The 19,550-nt window shown below is 35.2% G+C and overlaps 4 protein-coding genes across 4 annotated transcripts; 3 read left to right on the plus strand and 1 right to left on the minus strand.

The window, feature by feature from the left end:
• Nucleotides 1–150: 150 nt before the first annotated feature.
• On the plus strand, nucleotides 151–3,072 carry LOC135117473 (UBA-like domain-containing protein 1). Its single transcript, XM_064036792.1, has 4 exons — nucleotides 151–418; nucleotides 1,076–1,153; nucleotides 1,385–1,636; nucleotides 2,295–3,072. Exons 1-4 carry the CDS (start codon nucleotides 308–310, stop codon nucleotides 2,319–2,321), a joined length of 468 nt encoding a protein of 155 aa, XP_063892862.1. The 5' UTR covers nucleotides 151–307; the 3' UTR covers nucleotides 2,322–3,072.
• A 3,476-nt stretch (nucleotides 3,073–6,548) lies between these two features.
• LOC135117528 (oxidative stress-responsive serine-rich protein 1-like) lies at nucleotides 6,549–8,601 on the plus strand. The gene is given in 3 exon segments (XM_064036915.1): nucleotides 6,549–6,831; nucleotides 7,530–7,667; nucleotides 7,669–8,601. Coding segments are annotated over 2 exon segments (627 nt in total). The 5' UTR covers nucleotides 6,549–6,831; nucleotides 7,530–7,540; the 3' UTR covers nucleotides 8,169–8,601.
• A 2,346-nt stretch (nucleotides 8,602–10,947) lies between these two features.
• LOC110370069 (sodium/hydrogen exchanger 8) lies at nucleotides 10,948–18,584 on the plus strand. The gene is given in 10 exon segments (XM_064036844.1): nucleotides 10,948–12,358; nucleotides 12,361–12,561; nucleotides 12,564–12,644; nucleotides 12,784–12,940; nucleotides 13,029–13,133; nucleotides 13,135–13,181; nucleotides 13,329–13,483; nucleotides 13,684–13,809; nucleotides 14,609–14,701; nucleotides 15,836–18,584. Coding segments are annotated over 10 exon segments (2,058 nt in total). The 5' UTR covers nucleotides 10,948–11,418; the 3' UTR covers nucleotides 15,989–18,584.
• LOC110370070 (probable prefoldin subunit 4) lies at nucleotides 18,360–19,532 on the minus strand. Its single transcript, XM_021325782.3, is given in 5 exon segments — nucleotides 18,360–18,707; nucleotides 18,710–18,791; nucleotides 19,085–19,137; nucleotides 19,140–19,305; nucleotides 19,373–19,532. Coding segments are annotated over 5 exon segments (402 nt in total). The 5' UTR covers nucleotides 19,406–19,532; the 3' UTR covers nucleotides 18,360–18,639.
• Nucleotides 19,533–19,550: the final 18 nt, after the last annotated feature.

Consider the following 19,550-nt stretch of genomic DNA (forward strand, 5'->3'; position numbering starts at 1 on the left):
ATCTGATGACTTTGTTTCTGGAGTCTAAAACTTTAAATATTACAAAAAAATATTGCGTTGTATAGTTTGATTATAATGGTAACCCTAAAAAAAGTAACAAATTGGTGTCTATAGCCACATTAAAATAAATTGCTGATTGTTACGTAAACTAATCGAATCTCTCTTTCACACTTGTTGTATTTGTGAAGCACACTAGCGCTCAGGCTTTGACTACATACGTATTCTCAGCTTCTATTTTCATTGGTTCAGTTGTTATTTCTTGGATATTCGGAGGACCTCTTTTTATATTTTGTTGAATTTTGTTACAATGGATTCGACTTTACGAGAACAAGTCATGATAAATCAATTTGTGCTAGCAGCAGGATGTGCACAAGAACAAGCGAAACAGTTATTGCAAGCTGCACACTGGCAATTTGAGGTAAATTTTATAATATATGTAAACAAACAGTATGTAATCATGAAATGGCTGCTTGATATTTTGATTTACAATAGCCTTTTGCAGTGACACATTGTTATCAACAATTATATAAAAGGTTACTGTATGTTTAATCATGAATTCAAAAATGATCTTAATCATCATTAAACATGTCTAGTACACTTATATTTTAAATGTTTCTATTTCCATATTATTCTTATTCTGTAAACATCATATTATTGATATTGACAAAATAATACGCAATAACGGAGCTAGTAATTTAACCTTGATATGCATATAACAATAATTGTTAGGTACTATTATGTTTCAGTGCCTAGTCAGTCCCTGTTTTTGGTTGATAGGTACTTGTAATCTTGTGATCTTGTTAACAATAACAATATTTAAATTGAACAAAAGTGATTTGTATGCATCAATGTGTTAATATATTTGTTTATATTTCTAAAAATTATACTTAAGACTAGTGTTCATAGATTTTGTATCCAATTTGGATAATTTTGTTGTAGTTGCATTGACCTATTTTGGGTTATATCCTTTTCACGTAAACACCAAGTTGGTCATTAAAAATTAGAACATATATGATATTTCATTCTTTATAATTTCACAAGAGTAACAACTGTTGTTATTTTATTTTTATTTCAGACAGCATTATCAATATTTTTTCAAGAAGTGGCAATTCCCGCTGGTGCTAATGGTATTGCTGCACCACATTATCGTCAGGTACTGTGTGACTTATTCATAAATTCAACAAGCTGGCTCTTGGTTACACACAGACATGTCCTGGGAGACTTACTTAATACATCAAAAACAATATATTATTGGATGCTTATGTTTATCAATATGGTTTCCAGAGTTGTTGCTAATTGTTTCATATGCATCATTGAAAATTCCATTTTGACTTGAGTTTCTTGTGGTGAATAAGTATAAAAAAAATGTAAATATGTATTTCAGCAATTGATGACACCCTGCAATACTCCAGCCACACCTCCAAACTTCCCTGATGCACTAGCGGCATTCTCACGACTGTCGACGACGGGCAGCCCCAACAACGCGGGCGGTGGAGGGTGCGCGGTGCAGCTGCGCCCCTGTGTCCCCGCTCGCCACACACCCACCGCCCCTCCAGTGCCACATGTGCAGATGAACATGTTCCCTGGCACTCCAAACCCTCAGACAAATTATTCTTCAATCTCCTGCTCAACTGCCGTAAGTATTTTTAAAATCTCATCAGACCCTGGGTGATCAGCCAGTGATGATTTTGTTAATAAATGCAGTCTAAACTCCATGTAACGTCACTTGGATTTAACAGCAAAGTCCCTAAAGTGTCCAAATCAATTGGCTTTATTATTGTATTTTTTTATTTCACATTTTGCTTTAGTTAATTTAGCTTGTTTTCCATACACTCTCCTCCATTTAATACCAACTTTTTATAATGCTATAAAATGCAGTCCCTTCTTTGTCATTATATATATTTAATTTACTATACTTACTGTTCTATCCCCTGGTGTACTATAAAAAATCTGGCAATAAGCCTTACATGTATGAGTATGAGTAAATACAGTATAGTATTTGAACAGGGGTGTAAAAGCTTTAAGAAGCTCAAAGTAAGGTAAACATCAAAGGCTGCTAATCACTGAATGACTTGATTCATATAATTTTGGTGCAGTAATATGCAAATATATTTTTCCCAAATGGTCCATGGTATAACACGCAGTAAAAGTAATTCCTAGTTACCAGAGCTATCATTTGAAACAAATTTCATGACTGGGTGCTGATAGCCCAGGAACACCCATTCTCTTTTCTGGCTTGTGTTAGTCCAGTCATAAAAGGACCTTAATGATGAATAAACTTATTATTCTTTCAGATGTGCAGCGAAAACATGCCAAGATAAATTGGATGGTGTTAGTTTAGGAGCATCTATAATTTATTTTTCTAATGGTGCGCAATGTGAGCTGTGGAATTGTGTATGAAATGTATATTACTTTAGGAAACACCCCATAGCAGCGTTGGTTTGCTGGACAATATTTGGGGTGCTGTACTGTAGTCAATCATGTTAAATTTATTACAAAGTGTCGTATCTACATTATATATATTATATATACAGAGGTTTCAGAATGTGCACAATAAATACTATGAATTGTGTTAGTTTTTGGTAATCGAAATTTATAATGTGATTGTAAAAATATTGTAACAGAAATGTAATCTTAAATAATCATGACTTTAATAACATACAGAGTGAGAATTTTGCTTTAGCTTCTAAAGTTATCGTCATACTTCGTTAATTATTTTATAGTTAGAATTGTGAAATAAAATCATATTGACTAACCCCATTTATAATACTACATGGACATACCTTACTACATAACCAAGTTAAACAATAATTAGTTAAAAATAGTTCCAATTAGCAGTTCTGGCATATGTTTTTTATTTATAAGTCAAGTTATTATTTTCTGGAGTTAGTCTCTATCTACTTGACACATTCTTCTATTTAAGAAAGAAAAGTTCTTTACTAGTGGCGTTGTTTTTTGTGAATTTCTTAAAATTTAATGTAATTTAGTCATATTAAATAACCTACATAAAATAAAACCGACCAAGTGCGAGTCGGACTCGCGCACCGTAAAATATACGCAGTAAAGTCGCAATTGTCTTTTTTTCCGAATTCATATTATTTTTTCACAAATGCGTATTAGAAATTGTTAAATGTAATAAGAACAAAAGATATTTTTGGAGTTTCCCGAAGGGACATTGGGCGTTTGGTGCCCTGCCCAACATTGTTGATTATATAGCACCATTGCGTAGGTAGATCTAGATAGACAAAGCAAAAAAAAGTACTAAGGCTCGAGTCACACCGGAATGGCAGCGACGCGGCGAGCACTTTCAGTGATAAATATTTAAACTTTAACTACATACTTAACAAGACCAACCGGGCGCCTCGTTGGTGTTTCCGCCCGCGGCAACGCGAGGCCGCTTGCGGCACCGCCAGTCAAGTCAATTGGTGCATCTGCTGGATTGAAGGCCCACATGAAGTGTACCTACGTAACGTTTAATACATATAATATAGTCCATACATGCCATTCTAAGATGTTTTAGAAAAAGTTTTAAAACATTGTAACCGAGAAAAAAACAACTTTTTTCTAAATTAGTATAATTTAATGTTAACAAGATTCTGATTCAGGTTCAATAACTGGATCTTTCTTTTCTTCCTGGTTGTTTGATAGATCAGCATATAATAATGATGGATTAGCTGCTAGGGCATCGCTGCTTTCTATTGGGCTCACAATATTCGAATGCTTACTTCTTTTAAATATAAGCTGAAACAATGAGTAGGTACCTAGGTAATAAAATATTTTATAGGCACGTGTGTCTATTGTGTCTAATCTAAGGCAATCCCTCGACCCGACCCACAATAATGTGCAAATTGTCATCTTCAAATTGAAATCTTCAAAGTCATTTTTTAAATTTTCATTCGCAATAAAAATTTACTAATTTTTTATATATTTAAATATTGTTTATGGTATATTGAACAATGAACAATTAAATTGACTCTACGGAGTGCCTAAGTCACAAGCATTCTGAAAATATAAATTTAACCACTCACGCGAATCAACCCGTTGTTATCAGCATAGATATGCAATAGTAGTAGGTATATCGAGGATTTGTGACGGTCCCGGATCAGAATAGGACCCCCATCTTTCTTTCATGGGTATCGTACGAGGCGGCTAAGGGAATTAATGGCCACGATGAAGGGTAGATAGAAAACATAAAGACACCACAACTGGGGCCCGATTCTCCTAATTTTACTTAAGCGCCATTCGATTGACGTTCGACTCGATTCGACTGAGATCCAATCCCGACTCGATTACGATTGAAGCGTATGTGGCATTCCGCTATTTTTCTTTGAAATAAACTTTTTATCCTTTTCTGTCATTCAATAATGAATCATTTTGTCTGCAAATGATTTACGATTGCAAAATGATTGTACAGCAAACTACCGTATATACCAAAATCATCAAAATAGCACACCAATCAAATGTCAATCGAATACGATTGGTCTTTTATTAGTAGCAGAATGCCCGTTAAGGTTAAACTGCTATTACGATTATATTGCGATTCGATTTCTATTCGATTTTGACATTATTAACTTAGGAGAATCGGGGCCCTGCATTACCAAAGTTGCTGTCAGACAGGCGGCCCACCAACTGAAAAACATCGCTAAAACCCTGCGCAGCATGTATAGAAAGATAGAAGGAAGAAACATGTTGCGCCGACCCGAAACAAAATTGGGATAGGGCAGGGGATGATGAGATATATTGGCGATCGAGGGATTTCAATCTGAGGTGTTTTATACACAGAGCAACTTTAGTTGAGGCAACTATAATTTTAAGTTACCTGTAAAGTTGATAGTTGCTACGATTGCCACACGATTGGCCGCAACACTGCCATTCTGGGCACAAAAGGAGAGGGAAGGTTTGAAATCGCCTAAAGCTTTGCGATTAAAAATAATGTCCATATTATTTTGATTTTGCAATGTGAAATGAGACGGCTTCTGGTCATTCTCCTTTCAGCTCTCTATTATTTATATAATGCTAACACGCTCAGACAGACATGGCGTTACGTTGGGGTTCCCATTTGACTACGGTACCCTTAAAAAACTCATACCTACGTACTCCACTAAGTAGAATCGTACTGTAGGATCAGTGCTTTAACTGGTAGCGGTAAATTCAAAATAAAATGGTTTGTGATGTTTTATCGTATTAACAGCAGATGGTGTGATCCTATAATTCGCGGTTATAGAAGAGCTCGATAAACTGTTACCTCAGGACGTGACGTAGAATATTTTAGAAAGGTGACGAGAGTGTTAGGCGCTCCTAGATGATCTATATATCGCCCAATATTACAGTGAATATTAATGATTGCCTGCGTGTGGCCTAGTCGGCAAAGCACCAAACCCTCCACCATGAGATTGTATGTGAGAGGAAGCTCCTGCCTGGCTGTGGGACAATAAAAAGGCTGATGATGATGATGCGCAATGATTTTTAGTGTATTTTTTTTATTGTACAACATTCACTGCACAATGTTATTATAGGTCCAGATAGCCCATTTATCCATGAATCTAAATCCTACAGGTTTCATGAGACGCTTGTGATACCGTTTTGGTGGGCGCTGTTTGGTAATAAGAATACATAATGCTAAGCGACAATCTATGCCTACCACTTAACTTACCTTATGAAATTGCGGTTTTCATATATCCACAAAATAATAACGAGGCTATGATCACCGTAATACTAAAATCAAATAATTTGTAGAATAACTATAGGCATCCAAGAATATACCATACCAACAACCAGCACTTACATTCAGCATACTTTTGTTGTGTAGTATTTACTGAGCAAAAGAAGTTAAAAATACTTTAGGCGAGTACTTCTTGGTTTGTATTACGATAAAACTAAAAGAAAATGACAAAGTGCCTATAACCTAGACAGATTATTAGACAGTCTGTCATCAGTTGATCATCAGCTTCAAAGAGTAGTACTCTTAAAATGAGCTTTTTCTATAGTTCATAGTATACCTACATAGTGGTATACATACATACATTACTTATGTATTATCCTTATTATTTATTTACTGGCTTCCGCCCGCGTTACTTTCGCATTTATAATCTTAGTAGGGAGCACAAACACAGCTATCATAAGGGTCTCCCCACAAAAACCTTTAGTCTACGCGCAAAAGTAGCTTCTCAGATGTGCGCTGCATGGCTCGAACGCGCTTTGCATGTACCTATGTATGTAGCTTGATTTTTTGCAAGTATTAATTTTGTGTATCAACGTCCGCGCTGCACGCCCGCTGTTCCAAATTTGAGACCTCATTCAATAATAATGTGCCTACCCTTGAGTATAGCATTATAGCATCAACTCCCGCCCAAGAACATTGATCGCGAGCGCCGCGCGCCGAGCCGCGCCGCGCCACCGTTTGCGATCGGTACTCGCCTCTCCTATCATAGACAAATAGTTGAGCAAAATCAGAGCCAAATAGTAGGTTTCATTAGTCTTTGGTTTCATTTTTCATCTGTACTTTTTCACTTTGATAGTTTTATTAATCTGTGATTCGAATTTTTTCTAGAGATTTTCTGTGAGTGAACATGACGTAAACACAATATATAAAAATATGAAATGTCCACAAAAGCAAAAGAGGCTTACGATCAAGTTTAATGAAGATATATACAAGAAAGCACATATCTAACAGTGTTAGTGTTTACTCTCTAGCTAGCAAACGGAACATTACAATATTTTGATCTTAAGGCACATGAACCAAATGGTAAGGTACCTATAAACAAAGAATTCTAGAACGTTAATGCTCATCAGTGACCTATGCGTTTGAAGAATATCTATGTGGTGTTTGAAGTAAGTCTTATTCAATAATACCTACCCATTGTGCTAGAAATGTATTTCGAAAATATGTATAGTAATAAAATAACCACTTTGACAAATCGCATGATTTGTCAATGTGTATGTGTTTTCATTTTTGTAGAATTGACATAGTTTCCCAATCTTGTAAATAGTATAACAATTTATTTTATTGTTAAGAAAACTAAATGTTATAATCATAAGCCTTTCTTCGTCCAACTGGACTGCATGGCGCAGGCCTCTTCTCATGCATTGAGCGTTAATCACCACGCTCGTTCAAAGCATATTAACGATTTCAGGCTTAAAGGTTTCCTTTGTGGTATTTGCTTGAACTGAGCATTTCTGCTTTCCTAGTATTATTAATAGGTAAATAGCAGTCATCATTAAATTAAGGTGCACCTAAAGTAGATCTGGGATTAGTAGTTGTAAAAATACTAAGGTGATAATAATGAAAAGGAATACTCATATTCACTTTAGTACTGGAACTGGAAGGTTTCTACTTGTCCTTCAACAGTCTTAAATAAAGGAATTAAAATTCAATTGTCTTATAATTAACAAGGAGTTTTTTTGGCAAAAGTAACTCTTTCTAGTTTGGTAAACTACTCTATCTCTGGGTGAAGTTCTCTATATTTTATCTGGAACTGCCTCAAGTGAACCTGTGAGAAACTAATTTTACTACTTTTATTTTGTTTCAGTATCAGGAACCATGGAAAAAGAAGATATAATACTTGGAGTGGAAATGGGACGGTTAGAAATAGAACCACTTAAATTACATAAAAACAGAAGTAATGAAAATCCATTTATAAATGTCTCAAATAAAAAAAACATTTCTTAAGACAACTCCACTAACTAAGGAAACAAGATGCTCATGTTCCACTCAAATGAAACAAAAACCAGCAATCTACAAAAAGAAACATAGAAAAATTATAAAAGAACCGATATTGAATATATTAAAAAAAATTGGTAATGTCAAATTAGAAACAGAGGACCGCCAAGAATCAATAAGTAAAAACATGTCAGATATTGAGAGATGTGACTCATTAAGTTTATGCACACTTGTTGACAATTGTAACCAGCTAACAATATCCTCCAATGCCAATCTTCAGAATTTTGTAACATCTTGTGAAAGTAATCAGACTAGATGGTGGAAAAATGATGCGTCAACTTCGCAGGAGCAAAGAGGATCAAAACAACAGAGTAGATCTGGCAGCTGTTCTCAGCAAGCTCTTAATCCTCCCTGTGATGTCACCATTGATGAATTAGCAAGTTATTTTGAAACTCTAGTACATATACCAAAAAAAATGTCATCTATGGCTGAAATGATGTACATATGATAAAAATGATAAGTATACACAACACTGACCAAGAATAAAAAAATCATAGTAGTACAAAATGCAAATATATTATGTTCCATTTCATTGGATGGGGAAAATGTACTATTAATTTGAAAAGATCCTTTGCGTTGCTTTATATATTATGTATTATCAGTTTTGTCAAGTCCATGTTAAATATAAGATCAACCTGATTACAATGTAGATATGCAATTTTAAAACGGAAGATGCTGGATGCAGGTTGCTTCCAACAGGTATCTGTGGAGATCAAAGGGGGAGGCCTATGTTCAGCAGTGGACGTCCTATGGCTGAGATGATGATGATGATGATGCAATTTTACATTCAAGTCACTGTTATTAAGAATGTTTATGAACTAGTTATTTTTAATTAAGGTAAATGCTTTAACTGCTAGTGTTCTTACAATTTGAATGTAATCTGATAAACTTTTTGCAAAATATAACATATCGGATTACATTTGAATCCGATATGTTACGAGTTACGAGGACATTAAAAATGGTTTGAGGTATATTATTACCATGATTGATTAGATCACGTATATTGAATGTTAACTTAGGTAAAACATACAAAACCATTTTATACTTGAATTTCCTGCTGATAGTTGAAGCATTCACCTTAAAAGCCATTTCATTTATGGAGTTCAAAATCTTTGAAATTCTCACAACAATGTGAAATGGCTATCAAATCCTATCTATTATGATTTGTATGGTATTTTTTGGTGACATTCTATCTTCAATCAACAATTGCAAGTAGGTGACGTACTATCTAATGCAGACTTTGAAATGGTTGAGTAAGAGCTCACATTTACACAATGAGGGTTTTGAAATTTTTCTAGGTGGCGCCACGTATGCGTCTGGTCCAAACAGCTGTCAAATAGTATGGAATTGTAGGTCGAACTTATTGTTTATTGAAATTCTGTTATATTGAAGTGTTATTGATTTTATTATGGACTACGGTCAGAATAAGGTTTGAACTAAAATTGAGCTAGAGAGAGGGTGCAAAAGTCACTGGTAGTTGAAAAATTTGTTAACACAATATGATTTAGTTTTTTATTTACTCAACCTCAATAGTAAAACAATAATGCAGTGCTTTAATTATAAAATAAAACCACTAAAATCGTTCACTATTCATAGTAAAGATAAGCACTTTGACAGTTACCTGACCTGACGACTCAGTGCGCCACCTGGTGGACGCCATTTTAGAAAACCCTCATTGCAATCCAGATTTAGTAATATGAATATTATGCTGTGTCAGCTGTTCCAAAATACAATAAAAGTACGTAATTATCGAATATGTTGTATCTAGTTTAAAATTTATGTGTTTGCATAACATGCTGACAGCTACATTTAGGTGAATTTGTGAGGCGTTAGGCCGTTAGGGTAGCTAGTCTTTTGTAGCGTTTTTGTCATATCTTCTAAAGTTCTAACGCTTGTTAGCTACTGGCATTTGCAACATGCTACTGTATCGCTACAAACGCGCGACCGCGTCGTACGACATCAGAGAGTGAACATAGGGAGGGAGTTTTTGAATGTTGTAATGATGATGATGTCATCGCGACTGAATTTGCTCCCGTGAGCGAGGGCACACATTAGCGACCGCTTCGCGTCTGTATGGATGCTACACGCAACAGCATTACCTACAAAGTAGCCGTGGGCAAGGGCCATTGACTCGACCGTTTTATGTCCTGACCAGTTATCTTCTTGGCATTGTTGAATGAAGCATTTAATTTTACTTGTAACTTGTAAGTAAAGTAAAAATGAATAAAATAATTTAAGGATTGGTATAATAAAAAAAGTAAGTAATTGGTATTTTTATATCCATTAATACCCTTTAGTTCAGTGGTCGCAACGCAACCCGCGCCTGACGCTCAAGCAACATTAACCACCGCGCCAAGGCTCGGGATCTTGCTCCAGGGCCCGATTCTTCTAAGTTAATCATGTCGAAATTGAATCCCAACAGCAGTTTAACCTTAGCGGGCATTTTGCTACTAATATAAGACTTTTGCGTTTTGGTTTGCGATTGGTCTGCCATTTGGTCTATAGTATAGACTCTATACGGTAGTTCGCTCTATAATCATATTGCAATCGTAAATCATTTGCAAACAATATTATTCATTATTAAATTACTGAAAATGATAAAACGTTTATTAAAAGAAAAATAGCGGTATGCCACATACGCTTCAATCGTAATTGAGTCGAGAATGGATCTCACGTCGAATGTGAATCGAATGTCGTTTTAGTGAAATTAGCAGAATCGACCCCAGAGCATGGTGGATTGAATGATCGACATCCCAGTTGTCGCCGAGCTGTATCATGTGCAACTTTGTGTATTCAGCAACTGTTCGGTGGTAGGAGTGCCACCGAACAAGAGCTGCCGTGGACACCCGCCCTTTGAAACCTTCACCCGGGGTGAATTTTATCATTCGTGGGAGTGTACTTTGCCCTCAGCCTTTCTCTCGCCGACGTCGCCTAGGTCGCGCCGGTCGGGGCTCAATTCTACAAATTTTACTTAAACGACATACCATTGATATTCAACTGAGATTCAATCACAATTTAATGGGAGGGTTTCTTTTGGAGAATTAAAAAAAGTTCCCAAAAATAGTGCCAGATGGCGTTTTACCTAGGTACTATGTGAGTGAGCCTTTGCCAAGTAAAAAAAGAGTATTGCACCGAGCCCTTTGAGCCGGGACCCAAAAAATTCCAGATTTCTTGTCAAATTGTTTTCAAAATCTCTTGGAATATTTGGATAGTTTTCTGACTAACTTCTTTCTCCTTTTCTTTTAGGGCCAGGTAGCAGGCGTTGGAGAGCGCGAAGACGCTGTCTGACTCTTACTGACGAAAACCCACCATGTTCCTTCATTAGCCCTTTATGTACGTACCCAGGGCCGCAGTAACTCCTTCGAACATTTCCACAGCCCATTACAAGTAACCTTAAGTAAGTGACAAAATGTTTATGAAAACTATAGCCGGCATCACACTATTGAAACTTGTCGACACACAGAATTAAGGAGCAAGCGGAACGCAGCAGTGACGTGCGACTTGACACTTGGCAGGCTGACATAAAATCTCCATCCCATCTGTCACCAAACATTGTCTTGTCAACGAAGCTATAATAATTTTCCATAATTTTCCTACCCATAAATATCGGAAAATAGAAGTTTAACAAAATACAAACGACTTGAGAAATACAGTGAGAGGCTCTTAACTGATATAGTGAACACCAAAAATTTACCAAAATGCCATGTATTCGAAAGGACATATTTTGGATCGGTATAATATGTTTAATTAGTTTTTGTTATGGAGAACATTTGAAGTCGTCATCTTCATCGAGCGAACAGAGAAACCAGAAGTCGGTATTTTCTGAGCCACATATTAACTGGAAAGATAAAGGAAATGACAATTATAAAATTGATCATGAAAGTGAAATTTTATCAAGGTCAAAGCGTGCCAGTATACAGAACCAAAGTATGCAAAGTTCCAGTGAATCAACTGTAAACAATCAAATTGTGAATTCAACACCGAGCTCTTCTACTGAAAGTAATAATATGGCTGCAGAAAAGAATGAATCTATATTGTCAGTAGTACTTGTAAATATTTCTGCATCTGCAACTCCTAATGCCTCTGTGGTCAGCCCATCAGATGCAGCACCTTTACCTGAGAAAAGCTCTGCAGAAGATGAACACAACAGTTCTATGGCCATATTTTTTGTGTTGTGCGTGCTAGCACTTGGTATTCTACTAATTCATCTTATGCTTCAAACTGGATTCTCATATTTGCCTGAAAGTGTGGTAATAGTGTTCCTTGGTGCTTTGATTGGTATGATTATAAACTTGATGTCCATTAAGAACATTGCAAATTGGAGGAAGGAGGAAGCATTTTCTCCAACTGCCTTTTTTTTAGTACTCCTACCTCCTATAATTTTTGAATCAGGTTACAATTTGCACAAAGGAAACTTTTTCCAAAACATTGGATCAATTCTACTTTTTGCAATAGTTGGGACTGCTATATCAGCATTTGTGATTGGTGCAGGCATATATTTGCTGGGGCTGGCCCAGGTAGTGTACAAACTGAGTTTTGTGGAGTCTTTTGCCTTTGGCTCCCTGATATCAGCAGTAGACCCAGTTGCTACAGTAGCAATCTTCCACGCACTTGACGTAGACCCAGTGCTCAACATGTTGGTTTTGGAGAGAGCATTCTGAATGATGCTATTGCTATTGTTTTGACAACAGCTGTTTTGGATTCTAATGATCCTCTAATGTCTACTGGTGAAGCCATCCTTTCTGCAATAAATAGATTTTGGTTAATGTTTTTTGCCTCAGCGGGAATAGGAGTCTTGTTTGCACTTGTTAGTGCTCTACTTTTGAAACATGTTGATCTACGTAAAATCCATCTCTTGAATTTGGTATGATGTTAGTTTTACTTATGCTCCTGCACGTATTGGCTGAGGGTATTCATCTATCAGGTAAGTGTCATAATTCATTAAATCATTAGATCTACAAGCTTTAAGAATTTAAAGTACATTTTATTGTTAAAATTGACAGTTTTTTTAAGTAGTTTGCTCATTTCAAGCATTATTTAATCAAGAATTATTTTTATTTCAGGAATTATGGCAATATTATTTTGTGGAGTAGTAATGTCTCATTACACACATTTCAATTTATCTACAGTGACACAGGTTACTATGCAGCAGACTATGAGGACTTTAGCTTTTATTGCTGAAACCTGTGTATTTGCATACTTAGGATTGGCCATATTCAGGTATTGTATTTGAATCAATAAATTGCCACAACAATTAATTTATTGTCCTGAACTTATATACTATAAACTAATGGTTTTGTATGTCCAGCTTCAGACATCGTGTGGAACCAGCACTTGTAGTTTGGAGCATAGTCATGTGTTTAGTTGGCAGAGCTGCAAATATTTTCCCACTTGCTTTACTCTGCAATAAATTCCGAACACAAGATAACTAAGAAAATGATGTTTATAATGTGGTTCAGTGGTAAGAAGTTATTTTTGTTACAAATATTTTTAAAATTATCTTTTCTCAAAATTTCGAGGATATTATTTAATTAATTAGCCTATTTTCGCAACTAAACTTATTTTGCTTGTAAATAAATAATTTAAGAATAAATTGATAATTTTGCAGGACTACGAGGAGCAATTTCCTATGCACTATCACTACATTTGGGTTTCTCTGACGAAACACGTCATGTGATCATAACCACTACTCTTATAATAGTATTATTTACAACTTTATTCTTTGGTGGATCAACAATGCCTTTACTCAAGTTTTGAGAGTAAGTATTTTTTTTTATGGGAAAAAACTGTTCTTGCTTAGTCAAGTTCTGCCTACTGCGTTAGTAGTAAGTAGGTGTTATACTATACTTGTAACTAGAGTTCACTGCAAGTCCAAAATATGCTCATTCAAAATGTTGTTTGATGAAAAGAAGACTTAATATTTAATTATAACTATACTTATATTAATTTAAATTTTATTACAGGCTAACAAAACAAAGCGTTCAAGATCCTTACGTAAGCAGAAAGAAGTAAGTTTGTCAAAAACACGAGAATGGGGCCAGGCCATAGACTCGGAACATTTGTCTGAGATAACCGAAGAGGAATTAGAGGTAAGGGAAAATATTCACTCACCTATTACTTATTTAAAACTAGCTTCTGCCAGCGGTTACACCCGCATCCCGTGGAACTACTTCCCGTACCGGGATAAAAGCAGCCTATAGCGTTCCTCGATAAATGGGCTATCTAACACTGAAGAAATTTTCAAATCGGACCAGTAGTTCCTGAGATTAGCGCGTTCAAACAAACAAACAAACAAACTCTTCAGCTTTATAATATTAGTATAAATGTGCTTGGAAATTAGTTGCTAACTTGGAGAGAACCATATTTACACACCTACGCATTGTTAGTAAGATAGCAATTACACTCAAATAAGTAGGCTGCTCAATAGTGACTTCTTTCCGTGCGTAGTTCATGGTGGGGTTTATATTACGAGAGAAATCGTAGTTAGGCCGTGGTTGCCGTGTTTATCATATATACGTTTTGTTATAATTTCTTAAAATATATTTTTTGTGTTAGAAAAAATAATAATAATTGTATGTCTTTGTTTGGCACGACCCGGCAGATTTTTCCGATTGCTGTCGAATGATATTGGCCTTGCTATAGGGTGAAGTATAAAACAGAGTTCTTAAAATAGGTACTGGAAAGCCATAAAAATAATTTAGGTGCATCGCTCTAGAAGTCGGCGACTTGTCGATGCAGTGTTTAAGAAGTCGTTGTTTTCTTGTAAAGTTTTGTAAAAAGCTTTTTGTCGTACATTCATGATATAACGTGTTAGTTGAAGTCGTTCTTCGGGAGTCGGGAAAACTGCAACTTGTTTATAATTTAAAAATAACGAGAACCATGTTTCAGGTAAATTATTCACATGCAACCCGACTGCGAGGCTTTGTGCGGTTAGACATGAAGTATCTCACTCCTTTCTTCACCAGGAGATTTACTCATCAGGTACATATGTATTTTATGCTTTAAGTACCTCCTTATCTCTATAGCCGCATAATAACTGAATGAGCAACCATTCTGTCCAAATAATTTGGTTTTAGTCTATGTTCAACAGGTTACTTTGGTACTCATTCTTGTAAAAATCTAAATATAGACCGACTCAGCTAGCTCAATCAGTGTGCGACTATTGAATTGCTCGCATATTGGCTATGTGCAGCGAGAAGTGGCGGACAAATAACGACCGCAGCGCACAACACGGTAGAAATTGAAACAAATGCGGACGATCAGCTGTCAAATGTGTTGATTGCAGTACAAAATCAAAGCAAAGAAGCATATCTTCGAAATATTATTATTCCTATTCCTAGTAATTAATATTAATATTATATTGCCGAATACTACGTTTGCCCCACTGTTGTTCATTACTGGTCTTTGACAAGCTGGTGGTGTTGTTAACATAGGATATTAAAGCCCTAACATGCTTGCACTTGCCGCTCTGATTATAAACACAGTCACATTTTACATCAGTGACGACACGAGCAAAATATATTTGTAAAAATAATAAGAAGTAGTAAAGAATTAGTAAATTGGAACCTAACCTTACATGTAATAGCATTATGGCATCACATAAACATTACTTACGTTTAGCGTTTAAAATGGTTTTGTATGGTGTTAGTGTCACAGATGTCTGACGAATTACGTGGGCTCGTATGTCGCAGTTCTTCCACATTTCTTACATGCTCGGCTAATACTAATTTATTGCCTTTTGTTTCAGTTTGTGGTTGGAAACTTATATTATGTATAATAGTTTCAAACCCGGTTTTATTATTATATTAATTTTACAGTAAAACTATTGAATAAATTGCACTTAAATGATGTCAACAATACTATTTTAATCTTTGTTTCATTTATATTTGCAAAGAAAATTATAATGTTTACATTGTTATTTGACAGCTTCCGCAATGTTGTAAACGCTACGCGTCGCCACCGTCGCGCACATAGCCAATAAGTTACAGTTACATGTTGCACGGGTCGTTCAATATTTTCCGATGTAGCGGATGTACCTATGCATAAATACGGATACAAGCACGACTTATAGATGAAAGATATTACAGTCGATAAATTGCTTTATCAATGTTTCAGGAGTTAAAGGATTGTAAAAGCCAAATGACGGATCTTACCAACCAGTGGTACCAAGCTATTAAAATATCGAATGATCGCGAAACTGACGAAGAGGAGAGTTTACAACAAAGCTCACACTCCAATTCGCACAGCAGTCTGCAGAGAGGTGTTTAAACCACGCATATTTACGTATGTTTATATACTGAGCCTGAATTAGGTTGTACAACTTTCAGATGATTTTAAGACTATTCCATAACACGTAAACATGTGCGGTGTTACAAAAGTCAAGCCGAAAGCCGTACGTAAATCTAATACGTAATGAGCGCAACGAGGAAAATCACAACCAAATGTATAGAGTTGCGTAGATATTACAAATTATGATAAAAAGATTTTTGGCTATGATAACTTATTATATTTTTAAAATACTTTTGTAACACCGTTTATTTAGCTATCTTACTGCGTGAAGTGCAAGCTCAGGGTCAGAAATAGCTGACGGAATAGTTAATAATGTGACCTGATTTTTGCATTTTGTGCTATCTTTTATTCTAGTTTAGTTCGCGTTTTTCGGTGTAGTCTTGAGCTTGCACTACTTCTACAAATTAAAGAAAATGAGATAAAAATTTAATCTATGTATGTCTAGTAAATGAATGCGGGCACCTTGTTTATTGTAATGCTCCTGCTCCACCTGCGTTAGCGTTAACGTTAATGTCAATGGCCAACTACACGTTACTTATTGCATTAAAATGCGTGTTGGCTACACTTACGCAAAGAGTTAATCCCTCATGAAGTAACGCGTTAACACACATTAAAGAGTTTAAACTCAGATACACAAAATAATTCTAAAAACTAAAGCTTTCTCATTTGACCATTCCATTATCGTGCTCGTAAAATGCAGTTACCGCTTAAACAAAGTATCTACACTCGTCCTTGCATGCGTGCAATGAGATGGCATTAATGTAGCCAACATCACTTAGCGCTATAAGCTACGCACTAAAACCCTTTGATGCGTCCAAAACCGACACCCGAGTTATCGCTTAGCGTTTAATGCTATTTATATTGCCATTAGTATAAATTGACATTAAAACGTTGGCCACATCTGCGTAATGCCAAAATTTAACGCGTTAAGACGCAGGTGGAGCAGTAGCATAAACGTTAACGCATTAAAGAGAGTCCTCGCTCCTCGCCCAGACTCCAGTCCGGTGGAAAATTGTGGATTTATTTTAATTATTAAGCAATTAAATTGCAAAGACGCTGGCGCCGCGTTTGTGGGCTCTGATTGAACCAGCGATAGTGAGTGCGGCAATTATTTGTCAGTTTGGGAGACGCAACAAAATAATCCACGAGCAATGTTCGCTTGGGACCGCCACCGCGCCTGTGTACAACATTAATTCATTTTCAATTGCAAGCAAATATACCGATTATAACGGACCACCGGATTATTAAATGTTCGAAAAATTTCAGTATTGTCACCAATTGAAATAATTGTATCAAATGCGGTTACGTTAGCTAGCACAGAGTGACTATTATTATCAAGGATTCCTATCGAGTATTATAATTTATTTTAGTCAAGAAATGTGTGATATGATTGAATGTTTAGAAAAGGATTTGACTTTTAGCTAAATTGTATGTCTTTGTCTTTGGCGTGGTATGTAAATTAATTACCAACATGCGCCTGTCACAAGAGTTGCCATTGAATGGGTCTCTCAACACAAGTTATTATTTACAATCGCAAATAATATATGCTTTATCAGGCCATTGTAGTATTTTGGTTGTGTAATGTAGATATACACATTAAATGTGATTTAATAGTAATAGGTATTGTAAATGGTATGTACTTAAGCATTGTTAACTAGCTTTAATTTTTATTTTTTCATCTCAGTGCATAAATTACATTTAGTTGAAATGATCACTTTATCATGGTTTAAAATTCAAGATTGACTTTTGATATAGTGTCATACATCTTACAATCAACGTTGAGATTCATGTCTTATAATATCTTGTAAATAGTTTGCGGTACAATTCTGTGCATTGCACTTAGATTTGATACATTCGAAGCAGATTTGTCACTGCAAAGAATGGGAGTGTACATCACATGTTTCTTTCTCAGCTCTTGGGATGTCTGCCAGTGGATGATGCATAGAGTAGAACCCTATATTGATACTTTTAGTACCAGACACAATTATTGTTGTGTTCTGTCTTATATTTTGACCACATCAGCACTATTGTAATAACTACGTAAATGTGGGTTTTAATATTATAGAAAAAGCGAAAGGATATAAAACAATTACAATTGCTGCAAATAAATGCACATTACATTATGTGTAAATATTACAGACAATAGATCCTTTTACTTTATCAATTATATTATTGGATATGTAACATATATGTATTTCGTTATAACGTCACATGTGATTCTGAACTTTACAATCGGTTTGTGTTGTTGAGATTTTGTTCTAACATTACATTACAATACTATGGCAGGGAGATGACTTTTGAAAAGTCCAGTACTTTGTGAAAACATATAGCTAGTCTAAAAAAAGAAATGTGTAGTTAATCTTTTATTTTAAGTAAATGTTTTGTTAAACAATAATCATAAAATGAGTACACAGCTTCATCCCAGATGGCTGAAATATTATATTAATGTTATAACTATCTAAATTTTCAAAATATTAGTTGTGATATTTACTTAAGCAGCTGTAATATGTTTTACTAATAGCAATTATGATTATATACTTAAACCAATATATAATATAAATATTTATTATGTGGAGTGCTGTTTTTATTAATTTAATCCAAATTATAGTTATAGTAAAAGTAAATTAAAATTAATCTTCTTCATTCTCCAAATTTATATGACTTCCAAACTTGCCATAAAGATGGGCTTTTAATTCCCCATTTGAGATTTAAGCTCATCGCACTTGGCTTCAAGCTCATTTATTTCATTCACTTTTCGTGACTTGGCTTCATCTAATGATTTCTGAAAAATAAAAGTGTTTTTTAATAAAGTATTGTCAAAATGAGGATTACAACAACTTAATTAAACATTTCTTTATCAGACCTAGCCAGATATGTTAACAATCATAATAGTGAGATTCTACCAACCAGAATATTTAGTGAGAGTGAGTAGAGTAATACTACTGTAGACGCTAAATAACCGAAAGGAGCTTGAAACATCATCATAGTAACAGACAATACCTTCTTCAAAGGAGTATTCTATGATTCTATAGATAAAGTTAGATGATTTATATCCTGTTTTAAAATATTACTCACTAATGTATCTTCAAGTCCTTGACAAATGAAGACCTCGCCAATAAGGTAAGGAATTTTTCTCCATCATCAGCAAGACTGAGTTCTTCCACAGCTTCTTCTAAGTTTTTCATATCGTTCTGTTTAACTTTAAGTTCTTCTTTGTAGTCGTCTACTTTAGCATTTAAACGAGCAAATTTATTTATTTTCTGTTGATCTTCGAACGAAATGTGAACATCTGAGTCCTAAAAATAAAAATGTGTGAACAGACTGTAATATAACCTCATGTTATAAATAATTACCTGAACTTACTGGTTGAAAAGTTCCTTTTCCTGAATTAGCCATAGTATCTTTGGGTTATAACTTTTAATTGTTAAGCAAATAATATTTGAATTTTGGTGTTTAAGGCCACACAAAAATTACACCATCAGAAGCCGCACGAAACAAGTATGACTGTCAACTGTCAAGTCCAGCAAGCAGGTATGGTAAG

Source organism: Helicoverpa armigera, chromosome 11 (assembly GCF_030705265.1).
Source record: "Helicoverpa armigera isolate CAAS_96S chromosome 11, ASM3070526v1, whole genome shotgun sequence".
NCBI classification, from domain to species: domain Eukaryota; kingdom Metazoa; phylum Arthropoda; class Insecta; order Lepidoptera; family Noctuidae; genus Helicoverpa; species Helicoverpa armigera.